This window comes from Platalea leucorodia (genome assembly GCF_965183815.1).
Source record: "Platalea leucorodia genome assembly, chromosome: 3".
In the NCBI taxonomy this organism is placed as follows: Eukaryota; Metazoa; Chordata; class Aves; order Pelecaniformes; family Threskiornithidae; genus Platalea; species Platalea leucorodia.
Window position 1 is genome coordinate 8357386 of NC_138825.1, and position 12643 is coordinate 8370028.

The 12643-nt window shown below is 40.1% G+C and overlaps 1 protein-coding gene across 1 annotated transcript in view; it reads left to right on the top strand.

Moving 5' to 3' along the window:
* MACROD2 (mono-ADP ribosylhydrolase 2) overlaps window positions 1–12643 on the top strand; it is an 890030-nt gene that overhangs the window by 589480 nt on the left and 287907 nt on the right. Inside the window, exon 7 of the mRNA XM_082306167.1 lies at window positions 5773–5803. Within this exon, the coding sequence (XP_082162293.1) occupies window positions 5773–5803 (31 nt within the window). The remainder of the gene's footprint in view (window positions 1–5772; window positions 5804–12643) is intronic.

Below are 12643 nucleotides of genomic sequence, written 5' to 3' on the forward strand. Positions count from 1 at the left end.
TTTGTGCGGCTTAAGAGGTACAACAGGCCCTGAAGTTTATAGGTTTATTGTGCTTTTTTGAGTTAGGTGATTTTATAGAGCATGTTATTTTGAAAAGCATCTAAGGCACCCAATATTTTTAGGAGCTTTGGCTGATCAACAGGAATATCAGTGTAGCTGATACTGAAGTTAGCTGAGGAACACTGAAAAACAGTGCTGTAACCGGGTTCAGACTGTTCAGGTTCACAGAAATTAAGTTACAGCAAACTAATGGTCATGGCAAGGTGAAAGGAACAGTAATTTTCTGGTTCTCCTGGCACTAACTCGCACTGCTTGATGCTAGACTTGGGGATGGCTAGTTAGTGCACTTGCGTCCCTCTCGCTGTGCCCCTGAGCTCTGCAGGTCATCCTCCTGTTGCACTGTGGGCGTAGATGGTGCTATTTGCGGCTGCATACAAGTCAGCATCCGCATAACGGAGATGATTTCACATATTTCATATAGTTGTGCTGGGTATTAGTGCTGGTGGGAGCGGGCAGCAGCGGGTAAGCGGTACTGTTGTGCGCAGCTGGCGTCACGTTTGTGTGTACCAGCTGCCAGGGTGGGCACGGGTGACGGGTTTGAAGGGTTTCCCGTTTTGAATCCCTCTGCTTGTACACTGAAAATAATGATTGCAACGGGGTTGGAGCATGTGCAACTGATGGCTAAATATCATTTTTTGCCACTAAAAAAATTGAAAGGTTTTCTTTAAGTCCATCTAGGACCATGCTTTCTTTGCCATTTCATATTCTATCTTGACAACCGTAATTCATCTCAAAACGTCAGCTGTACCTAGGGGGAGTAAGGACTACAAAATGCGTATCACCAGCCAAACAAGGGAAATGAAAACCACCTTGCGTCGAACCACACAGAGCTCTCTCCCATCTTCCCTTTTCCTGGCTGAGGTCCTGTACGATCCCTGCCATTGTAGCACCTCGACCCACGTGCTCCAAGTGATAAACGTACACCACTATGTTCCCCACCACACCTCTTCACCACCGACTAGATTCAAATCATAAAATCTTGTCATGAAAATAAATTATAAATTATTCATTATTCAAACAATTGATACAACTTAAATCAGTGTACTTTGTGGTTTAGCTGATACTTAGCTTTCATAGCACTGTGCCACAATCTTGCTAACAGCACTTTGTAATTCCATTATGTACGTGCCACAGCTTTTTGGTGTTGCATGTTAAAAGATAGTCATAGCATGCTATCTAAACATGGTTTTTTTCTTCTGGCAAAAAGCATAGGCTTTAGGCAGTAAATACTTTTTCTTTTTTTTAAGGTGGACATGACAAGTTAGAGGTAGTAAAGTGCAAAGGAAACCAGAACATTATTAATCTGTGATGTTCTACAAAGTTATTACAAGTATATATTTACATTACAGTGAACTTTTTGAAAACACCCATGGGAACTTAAGGTGTGAAAAGTTCCGTATTATACTTTAACTCTACGCAGCAGAGCTTGTTCTAGCATAGGCAGCTTTACCTTGTAACCCTGTGCCTTACCGCTGCAGAGTCCCTGTGGCATTCACCCTTGTGAATCACAGCAGAGCAGTGTTGTCAGGGCTGCTCTTAAACAAGCAATTTTCTCTCTGCCCACTCACCTGCCACTTCAGTTCATGAGGCAATCACCAACTGCAAGACAAACAATCTAGCAAAGGTGCTCACTACACTGCTTTTAAGACAAGTGTGCCTACCGCACAGTGGAGCTCATCTTACCGTAATATTCTGGTATAAATGAAGGAAGCTGAAAACCAAAAACTCGAGTTCAACTTTAAAAATAATAAACTGAGGCACCTATAACAGAGCACGGTTTGGCTGAGTTTTGGGTCAGGTCCTCTGAGTGGCAGGAGAGGGGCATTCTCCTCCTGTTGAAGCAAGGATTCAAGTTTCTGCTTATCCGACACGGAGAGTGTTTTGGCACTTAGGTTTTTGGAGCTTTGGGTCTTTCTTTGGTCTGGGTGTTAGTGCTTCTGCAGTTTCTTAATGCTACTTAATGCTGTGGGGATAGTCTTTCAAAGTGGAAGGCAAGTTAATTATTTTTGGTCCATAAAAAACAGGTAAAGAGAAATAACTGCATATCACTTTCTTGGTCACTATGGAAAACACAGTTGCACTGGTGCGGTGCTCAAAGCCAAGACCCAGGGCAACCTCCCACTCACTGGCAAATAAGAGGGAGAAGGTCAGAAAGAGAGGCTGGAATGGGTAACTCCTAGCAATGTCAAGGGGATAAAGGCAGGTGGCTCAGGAGCTTCTACTTGCAATTTTGGTAAAAACAAAGACTTTTTTAAAAGGTCATGAGTTCTTTGTTGAAGATTCAGTAATGAAAGTTGCATGAAGGAATGGCTCTCAAACATGAGCATTAGTTAATAATCTGCTTTCATGAGGTGATGCAGTGAAATCAGAGAAAGCTCAATTTGTGTTTGACTTTATTTTTGTCTGCTGTATTATGTGCTGGAAGAAAAGTACTTACCTTGTATGTGGCTTGGTGGTGGCAGAAATGACACTGGGATGTCGGTGCAGAATGCCGAGCACTTAATTTGAAGAAAGTCCTTGCTCTGTGGAAGCAATTATTAGGATTGCAGTAGGAGGCATCTGGTCATGTAGACATAGCAATTGTATTCATCTAATGTATAACAGTTAATACATTGCAGCTCGGTGTGAACGAGAACCCCTTGTTGTAGACAAGCCCTTAAGTATTTAAATACTCAGGTCCCTGCTATTGAAATGTCTTAGAGTCCAACTTGGCCTCTGCATGGTGACTATTGTAAATTTTCCTCATGAAACTGCATTACATTTCATCCTAATTAGCACTGCTGCTGTAGCCTTAGTAAAGAAACCTTAGATTAAAAAGTACCAGCGGCTGAGTGCCCAGATCCTCTCCTACAGGAATGAAATCAATTTCAGTCTTACAGTATTCACGCAGCTGATTTAGTTTGGCCTTTTTCTCTAGATGATGGCAGCAGTGTAGTGGGAGGCTCTCGCCGTTATTACTTGTGTTTTACTCCAGAGTTGTATCTGTTTTGAGTGCTGTCAGGGTAGCATTTCTTATTAGCCCTGAAGTAAAGGAAACATGCTATTTCAGTAGCAAAGAAATTAAAGGTTAGTCAATAAATAGCAGTTACCAGCAACAAATTAAGATGAGAAACATCCTATTGTGGAAACAGGAATGAATGTTTCCTACTGTGAAATTGAATCTTTTATTGAAATCAAATCTATAATTAAGATATTATTATGCACGGAAAAGGTTAGAAACCTTAACATCTTTTGTCCATAAGTCAAATATTGTACTATGTTGATATCCATGCTGTGAGGTCCCCATTACTGCTCTGCCAGTAATTTCAACCTGGCATCTAGACTAAATTGTCTCCCTAGGAGCCAAGAGGAAACACAAGCTGATATGTGATCTCGGGCACGGGCCTTTCTTGAATGAGTAAAAGCACTGTCACATTTTACGAAATTACATCTGCTTGTTATATGCCGTGATCATCTCTGAATGAGGGAGAGGGCAGAGCTCATCTAAGTTATGGCACAGACTGGTATGCAGAAGGAGCTTGATGGGATTTTACACACTCTTGTAGCTCCATTCAGATATGTTTCAGGTGCATGACAGAAACTGAAAGCAAGGTAATGATTATGATGTGTCTAATTTTAAAGTAGGTATTAAGAAACAGGCACAACGCACAAATTGCTGGCTAAAGCTTGCTAAATAGCCTCAGAGCAGTGTATTCTGTGAATGAAGATGAACAAATGTGACAAGCGTCTGCCATGCAATGCTGAAAATGCAGTTGTCCAATCTTCCCTTCTCCGAGGAAAGCCAAAAAGGAAGCCCAGTCCCCCGGAGCCTGCAGGCTTCCCTTCATGCACTCGGCTCCAGTGGCCCCAGTAAGCACAGCTGCAGTACGAGATCTTGATGGCGTGTGCGGAGCCTGTCCCATAGCGCAGTGGCCAGCCTTGTAAATCCCTTCAAGATCACCATCAGGGCTTTAAGCAGATGCATCTCGCTTGGACGCCGTATCAGCCAGATTCCCTTTACCTTGCGCAGGTGATAACTCTGCAGCTAAGGGGGAGCCGGCGCACGGTGCTCCTTTCGGTGCTTGGGGGCCGCAGAGCCTCCCCGGCCTGCGGTTCCCCGGGTGGGTGGCTTTGCCACCCGTGCGGGGATCTGAAGTCATCGGTGGTGCTGGAGGATTGTTTCCCCTTGCCCGGAGTTGTGGGGTCACTAAAAGAAGGAACCCGAATGCTCTGTTACTTGTTCCCTGTGGCCGATAAGAGTATCTAAAGCATGTGCTGTTACTTGACTTGTGGAAAAAAATTGAAAACAAAAGACTTGTTGGGAGCAATTATCTCTTAACATGTGGAACTTCAACAGTAGTGAACTTTAAAAATCTGTTGCCAAACCGGACAAAATCATCCTTTATGCCTCTCTTATTGCTGGAGCATCTGTTGCCACCTCAGCCTGAGCTCTGTAACCGTGTGTGTTTTTTCTACTCCATTCCTCATTTCCTTAAAGAGCTGATTCATTGTGATTTATTGGGTACAAACTACAAAGCTAAGTATTTTTCAGGATGTAAGTTGTAGTGGTTGTGAGAAGGAATGAGCCTATAATTCTCCCCTACTTTATTTTACTTAAGTATTTTCAGAGGGGAGGGGAGGATGTATTCTTTCCATTAGACCTCTCCTTTCTTAATCACCATTCCCTAATTAATTCCCTGGTTAAATATAAAGCAAGCTTTAGCTTTGAATAATGTTTTCCTGTGTGATTAAGTAAAGAAGAATTCCTTTCTTTTGTATGATGACTCATCGCCAGGGGACCTGGAGGGAGCCTGAGGGTGGATATTTGAGACTTTGGTCCCAGGTGCTCTGGTACCTTTGAGCTGTCAGTCCAGAGGTGAGAGGCAAAGGTGATCTCACATATCAACTGCACACAAAGAAAATTGTCTCTCTTGTGAAACCATGTACAGCTTTGGTTTCTCCTGGTGGAAAACTGACTCTGGCTCACAGAAATGCAAGTCTCTAGACAACACGTACAGCTAGAAGAAATGTAAATTGTCGTTCTTGCTGGCAGAGTGTATATAACCATCTTTTGTTGCATAATGCATTTTCTTTGGTGTCCAAGCTGACCCAAAAATGTACCCTTTCTTTTCACCCAGCACCTTCTAGTTCCTCTCCCTGCACCAGTTTGCAAGCCTTTGATTTGTACCAGTACAGCCGTGTTGGGTCACACCATAAACCACATGTCTGAAAGGACTGCGGTTAAAAATGAAAGGCTCTGAGATGAAAACGGAGGTTATAGTGAACGAGGGCATGGCAAAGAGGCAGGGGAGGGCAGGGCAGGGTTTAAGCTGGCCAAGCTTATTTTAATACTGAAGAAACATTTTCTAACTCTACCCAGAGAATGAGACTTTTTTTTTCTACCATACTAGCTTATGGCGTTAAATTTTTAGCTCATGGCATTAATTTTTAGCTCAAAAGGTGGTTTTAATAATGATTCTGGGTTCAAATGTTGCTCATAGCTCAAGATGAGAAAAAGAATGCTGCTTTATTAACATGGCAGCAAGGAAAACATATGGAATATGTTTCATATAATGACATGAAAATGCCTGTGAATTGACTGCCGTAACAGCAAAGGCTACAACATGTAATCTCTGGGTGTTGAAAAATAGGCATTTGAAAATACCTTTGGTTTTGATAAAAAGTTTGCCAAACAGAAATCCTACTAATTTATTTTTTTCATTTGTTTTACAGGCATTTCCCTGTATTTCAACAGGAATTTATGGTAAGTAAGACCTTAGATATCACTTATTGCTCACTCAGTTTTTCCTATTATTACTATTTTAAACAGCGATATTACTTATCAGATGTCTTGTCAGGCATTTTGGCTTGCAAATCTATTTATACTGCGTTAAATAACAGAGACCCAAAGCCTTTGACTGTGACCGTGTGCTAAGTGGGATACTGTTGTGCAGCCCTTAGCAGAGCCCTTAGCCTGTGAGCCGAGGCCCACAACAGTGATTACACTTCTGCAGCTCCAGTAACTCTCAAACACACTGCTGTGGCTTCAACAGGGAAAAAATAGGGTTTTGGCAACATCTTTCATCCAGAAGGCAAGCAAGCACGACTCCTCAATGCCCAAGACTGGGGAAAAGGTAGGTTTTCCTCAAGCGAACTTGCTAGAATAACATGAAACTTAGCTCCCTTGAGTTGTGCTTCCACATTTTTAGTTTATTAATTTACATGCAAATTAATACTGCCTGAAGAACTGGAGAGAAAGGGTTATTATAAAAGTTCGTCACTTGCTTTGTTGTAATCTTAAGGCAATCCATCACTAACAGTCAGCTGCTTTTTGGTTGACTCCGTGGAAGACGCGGGCATGATATTTGAAGGAGGAAAAAGACATGCTATGTGGAAAAAAACATGGAGAAATTTGAGAGGACATGCTAATTTACAAAGGGATGAAAATATTCTTTCATTTAAAAATAACACCGGCTTATTTTTCCTTTATTTAGGTTCAGTAAATCCATGCAAATGATAGTAGGTTGGATTACTTGTACAATTCAAGGGTTTTAGAGAAACACGCCAAGCAGCAATAAATAAAATAATGCAGTCATCACGTACCACTGTAGTATGATATAGCTGCTGCTGCATGAAAATAATATATAGTAGTTTTTGGATAAATTAATTTGAGTTTTGACTAATCAGATACTGCAGATGCAGGGGAAAAAAGTGACAGGAATATTTAGGGTTATTTCTTCTTTTTCAAGGACCTCTTATTTAAAATTGATTGTTTGATGATTGTAAATCTGAATTAGGCTTCAGAAGGTAGAATCTAAATGACTTTGGGTGCAGTTCGAGCAGAAAAGGATACAGCACTTTCACCATTGCAGAAGAACACAGAGATGCCATTTCCACAAACAGCAGAAGTCACTGAATATGAATCTGGTTTCAGATAAAGCCCTGTCTCGGTCCTCGGTTCAGGTCCCCCTCTTGAACTTTCAGGGGAGCTCTGCATTTTAGTTCTTGACTCTTTAGCTTAAATCTTCATCTTTAACATAGACGCACTTTTGTTATTAGTTTACCAAAACAGGCAAGACATGGTATAAATATATGGAAATTACTAGCAAGTAGAATGTACAAATAATAATATCAATTTTATTTTAGAATTGGCCTAGTTAATAGAAAAGGTCTCAGCAGGTGAGGAATATGGTTCCCTGAAGTCAGTAAAAGTTGGAAAGGATCTCTGGTAGGAATCTTGAGTTGTCTTTTCCTGAGGTAACGGATGCTTTTCTTGAAGTTCGCATTGATTTTAACTGGAAAGCTGTGGCATTACTGAAACATTGCATAGTGTGGCAGATGCTTTTTCTGTAATTGTTTGCTGTTTTCACCTTTGGAAAGGAATTAAGACACATTTCTGCTAAAATACTCTGGTTTTCTGAGGCTGCTTTTTTGTTTGTTTTGGGAATGCAATCTCTAATTGATTTTGCTGTTTACATTTTAATAAATACTTTCTATTCCTCAGTGAAAAAAATACCTTCTTTCCAGACTCTCAGACATACTGCCTGAGAGTAGTAATTAAACAGGCAACCCTGCATCAAGCTTCAGGTGCCAATATTTTCAAGAATGTTTGATAGCAGTTGCCATGCTAAAATTATGCTGCGTGATGTGTTTGAGGTGTAAAGTACACCCAAAGCCTGCAAAGCTATGCTTTCATCTTTCTGGTTTTGTTGATTTTTTTTTCCCCTCTGTACATGCACATTCTTTTAGATAAAGTCAGTGTCTAGACAAGCAAGTGGATCCACTTCATTCCTGGTGGCCTAGCTGATTAGTATTGCTTTATGCGTTGTGCAGTTAACAGTGGACTATCCCAATAAAATGTTATTGAAGGCACATACAGCCTCGATTTCTCACCTCAGATCCATAGGAACGAATGCTGTGCTTTCGGAAACCCTTGGCTGAGAATTGAGTTTCACCTCCAAATGGAAGTGGACAAATTTACAAGAGATCAACTGAGTGTATCCAGCTGAAGAATCTGGATTGTGTTCCGCTCCAAATTCTTGTAAATGCTTAGGTTGCTTGCCTTTTCTATTATTATTAGGAGAGAGTAGTCACACCTCTCTGGAGAGCAATCCTTTCCTGTTTGCATCACTGCAGAGCACTTCTTTTCTCCTATAAAAAGGAAACTGGGAAGAAACAAGCAAGCCAGCCTCTTTCTGAGGTTTTGGCTAAGGGCAGATTGCTTTTCATGAGAGAGTGTTGGATAGAGGAAAGGTCTGCCTTTCCTCCCCGAACACTTCCCTGACACTCCACCTCCACCCGTAGCACTGTGGATGTTCCAGCTTGAATGAGTTAAAGCCCAGAGAAGGCCATTTGCCATTAAGGCACTGTGCCAGGACTCAAAACTTCGATTTTAAAGAGCACTGGCAACAGATTCGCTCATGAAGGATCTTTGTTTTAGAAGTCTGATAGCTTCAAATGAGGGATTAAATCTTTAAAAAATGAAGTAGAAAGCTGAACATTTGTAAGGACTGCAAAACAAGTAAGGGTCTGCCCATAGGCACTTAGGAAAAGATAACACCTCTTTTCTTCCAGAGATCCCTGTCCCCCCCTAATGTGCTTATAAAACTGATAATCAGTCCAAGAAAGCAAAGGTTGTGAAGAGTCGTATCCCCATGGATCCCTGGGTCACTCTCTTCTATTGCAGTAAATGCTTTCCTTTATAACAAGAGCATGAAATTTCATAAACAAAACTGCTTCAGGAGGAGTACGGAGGACTCGCGTCACTCCCCTATCGTTGGGGAGGTACTGGGGTATCAAGTGACAGGTCTGCAGTAGCTGCTCAGTAATACTCAAACATGAGCAAGAGTGCAATCTTAGCCTTATCACAGCTTTTCTGTAGGCCAGCTACATTTTTAGGGATTTTCTTACACTTTCTCTTTTCCCTTTTTCAAAGCAATTTTACTATCTGTTTAAAAAAAAAATTAAAAGTGATAAAAATAAATCGACAGACAAATCTATAGTCCAGAAGGTAAAAAATTGTCATTTTAGGCTGTGTAGTGTGTCAGTTTTTCACCTTATACACAGTGAATCACCATTTACACATCCACTTTCCCCATAATTACCATCTTCTTATGTCTGATGCACTGCCAGAAGAAAAAAAAAGAAAAAAAAAAAAGCAATTTTCTCCAGTAAATTTTATGGAAGAGCACCTCATTATCATGTCTTTAAGAAGCTATCCACAAATTCTGGTGTTTGCAGCCTGCAAAGTGAACAGGGATGTCTGTTATGGTGCTACAAACCTTACGAGCCGCAAAATTAAAACAAGGCTCTGCAGATGGATATGAGAAGACAGGAATTTCCACGTTTGTCATGATACTCTGTTGAGAGATAATTATGAGGTGGACTACATATGGAAGGAGTTGAAGATGTTACGGTCTATGCACACCTATTTGTTACCTTCTTGCTGTTATTTTGCGGTAATATGGGGTTTGGCTTCTGTTCCTAGATACTTACGTTGGCAATGGAAGCTGCTCTCTGGCAACATAAGCAAGTATTTAAATGTTATTTTAAACTTAAGGGAGGAAAAAAAAAAAGGAAGCGGCGGGGGGGAGATAAAACTTAGAGAAATCTCTAGTTGGTATTTCTTTTTGTCTCTACATCAGTGTAGCTGTGTATTTTACCTTAGCTTGACTTTCGCTAAAATGATATCATCTCTCCTTTCTGAGAAAAAAGATAATGGCTGCTCTTAGGTTTTGTTGTGAATCTATATTTGCATTTCTTTTGAAAGCACAGAGAGAGAAAGGGAAAGAAAAAGACCAAAAGCCATGAAAGTGCAGAATGTCTGTGGTGATTTAGGCAGTGAAAATGCACAGGTTCACCACATTTTAAACACCTTTATTATATTGGAGTAAGAATTGTTTCTTTTAGAATCAGGCCACTTATGCTTACTTGTAGCTTTTGGCCTGGTCATGGCAAAACATTGCAAGGTTAAATTTATTATGTGTTGCTAAAAGAAAGTCTGAAAAGCAAGCTTAGAAAGCAAGGAAAAGGAGAAAAAAAAAAAAGCAACGTATGCAGTGTGTATAGGAAATAGAAGCATATAACACGTTCTCAAGGCAGGATGCAGAGAGGTATCACAGATCCCCTGCTCTGCTTTGTCTTTGTCTGGGGAGAGAGGTCCCTTGGTCTCGTGCCAGCTCGTGTCACAGCTGTCCTGACCTCCAGTCCGTCCTCCTCCGTATCCAAAAAACGATTCATTCTGCCAGTCCACAGAGGGCTGGGAGCGTATCCGTTGGCTCTTCTCCCCGTGAGGTGATCCAAGATAGATTATAACAAGGGATTAACCGACAGGTGCGCTACTGAAGGATTATAAAAGCCCTCTGAAAATCTGAGTGAGAAGACTAAACCAAATGTTTTCAAAGGCAGAATGAATTCCTGACACAGGCCTAAAGGTTGAGGCAATCTATTTCCATCTTTCCCATCTGTTTCTTCTCATTTTCTGTTGGCGTTTCATTCCTAAGATACGTATTTCTTTAACGAGCAATTCTAATAAGGGTTGCACTGTCATCTTTCCAAGGAAAGAGTTAGCTGCAAATTTTTCAGAGCCACTATACGCAAATGTCTAATAAGTAACCGTGAAGCAGCCTTGTATTTATCTCCAGTCTGGTGCTTTGAGTCCCTGTAACCATCATAATGGCCTGATGCGATCATCAGGATTTGAATATTGTGATGTCAATTATGGTGAGCTAGGAAAATGGATTTTATCATATAAATTCTCTGTGATGAAAAAAAAAATCCACTGGGTCATATAAGGAAAGTTCCCATTAAGAAGATTGTCTCTTAATTAAGGCAATTTTTTAACCTGATCAGCAGCTCCTCATCCCTCAAATCAGACTGCATCAACTTTTTTGACACTACTATGTGGTTTTAACAGTCATTTTTTGTAACTCATTGGGGAGTTAATTGCAACTTGTTATTTACTCTATAATTTGTGTAATGTAATATTTTAGCAAAAATGAAGATACATGATAACTAATTTTTTGACGCTTCTTTTGGGACCGATCAGCAGTTAACTGAGATTATTATTAAAATTAATAATAGTAACAGCTATGAAATGACTATTATAATATTCAAGTAATCCTAGAAATCTAATTACTACTTGTATAAAAATTTGTTGCATGCATTATTTAAGTGTTCTTATTTCAGACAGTGTAGTGTCCGTGATACTAATTGGTCTCTTCCTATATTTTAAATACTAAAAAAATTATTACTGGAAAGTGTAAATCGATGACCTCTCAACAGTCTAAAATTAACATTCAGATGACATATTTAGCAAGGAGAAGCTCAAACTTGATTCCAGATGAGGGTCTTAATAAAGTCTCTTTTTCAGTGGAAATTGGCATTTTATGGATATAGTAGATAGACTATCTAGAATTTTATATATTCTGAAGTTCTTGCTGACTGGTCCAACTTACAGCATTTCCCCTGAATACTAGAGGACAAATCCTGTCCTTCATTCAAACGGCGTTTAGTGACTGTCCTTAAAAATTTCCCTTCAAAAGCTTAGACTGTTGAACACTGAATACTCAGTTGCCTCATGGCCTTGCTTTTTCTTTTCCCTTTTCTTTTTAGGCAGAGATAGAGAGTATACGTAGTTACTTTTTTTTTTTTTTTTCTTTTCAAATCAGCAGAAGCATGAAGAACTTAAGGCTTTGTAAAGTCTGGAAAGCGTGGATCCTTTGTTAGGCTCACTGCTCTGAGTTCATATTTGCATATATTAATTGCCCCCTTCCATCTTGCAACTTCTGCCCACGCTCTTTAACTTCACGGTCTTGGTTCTACTCTGCAAGAAACAATTGTGTGCTCTCTTGCTCTTATTTCGTAGTGGCTTACATCTTGAGGCTCCTAGCATGGCTCATGTCTAGTTGCTTTTGCTGTGAGCTATATAGATATATCTGCAGACTGTTGAGGAAAATCCAGTAACATCTCCAAAGGCATCAAAAACACATTGCACTTTGGGCGCTTTTCCCCTTTTTCCTTTCATTTTTTGTATTCCCCCCCCCCCCCCGGCAAACTAGTCTGCAAAGCATAAAAGAGTTGGAAAAGATCTCTGGTATTCAGAAAACATATTGCTAATGTCACAAACAGGGCTCCAGCGGGTCAGACATAATGTTTGTTTTGGTATTTATGGTTTTCCATTCAAAGAATTAAGAATGTCTCAATTGCCACGATGAAAGTTAAAACTCTGTATTGTTATATACCAACAGTATCACTTAATTCCCTTTTCTAAATTTTCCTGGCCGATGTCAACAAGATAATCTTATGTGTTTGTTCTATGGCTTTACAATCAGGAAAAGCTAAAACTCTTTGAAGCTAATTTGTTAAGAAATGAATTTAAATAAGAAAAGAAAGATATATGGACCTTGTCCTGGAGACATTAAATTAACATGATACATGAAGTATAAAATATTTCTTGGTAAAAGGCCCAATTATTGCTATCCAAAATTTTTCTTTGATGTAATCTTACCCTTTCCCCTGGAAAAGAGCATGTCTCTCAAACTAAACTTGGAGCCCAATCCGTTAGTGAATTCCACTGTTTGCGTTGGCTTTAATGAGTGTGGAA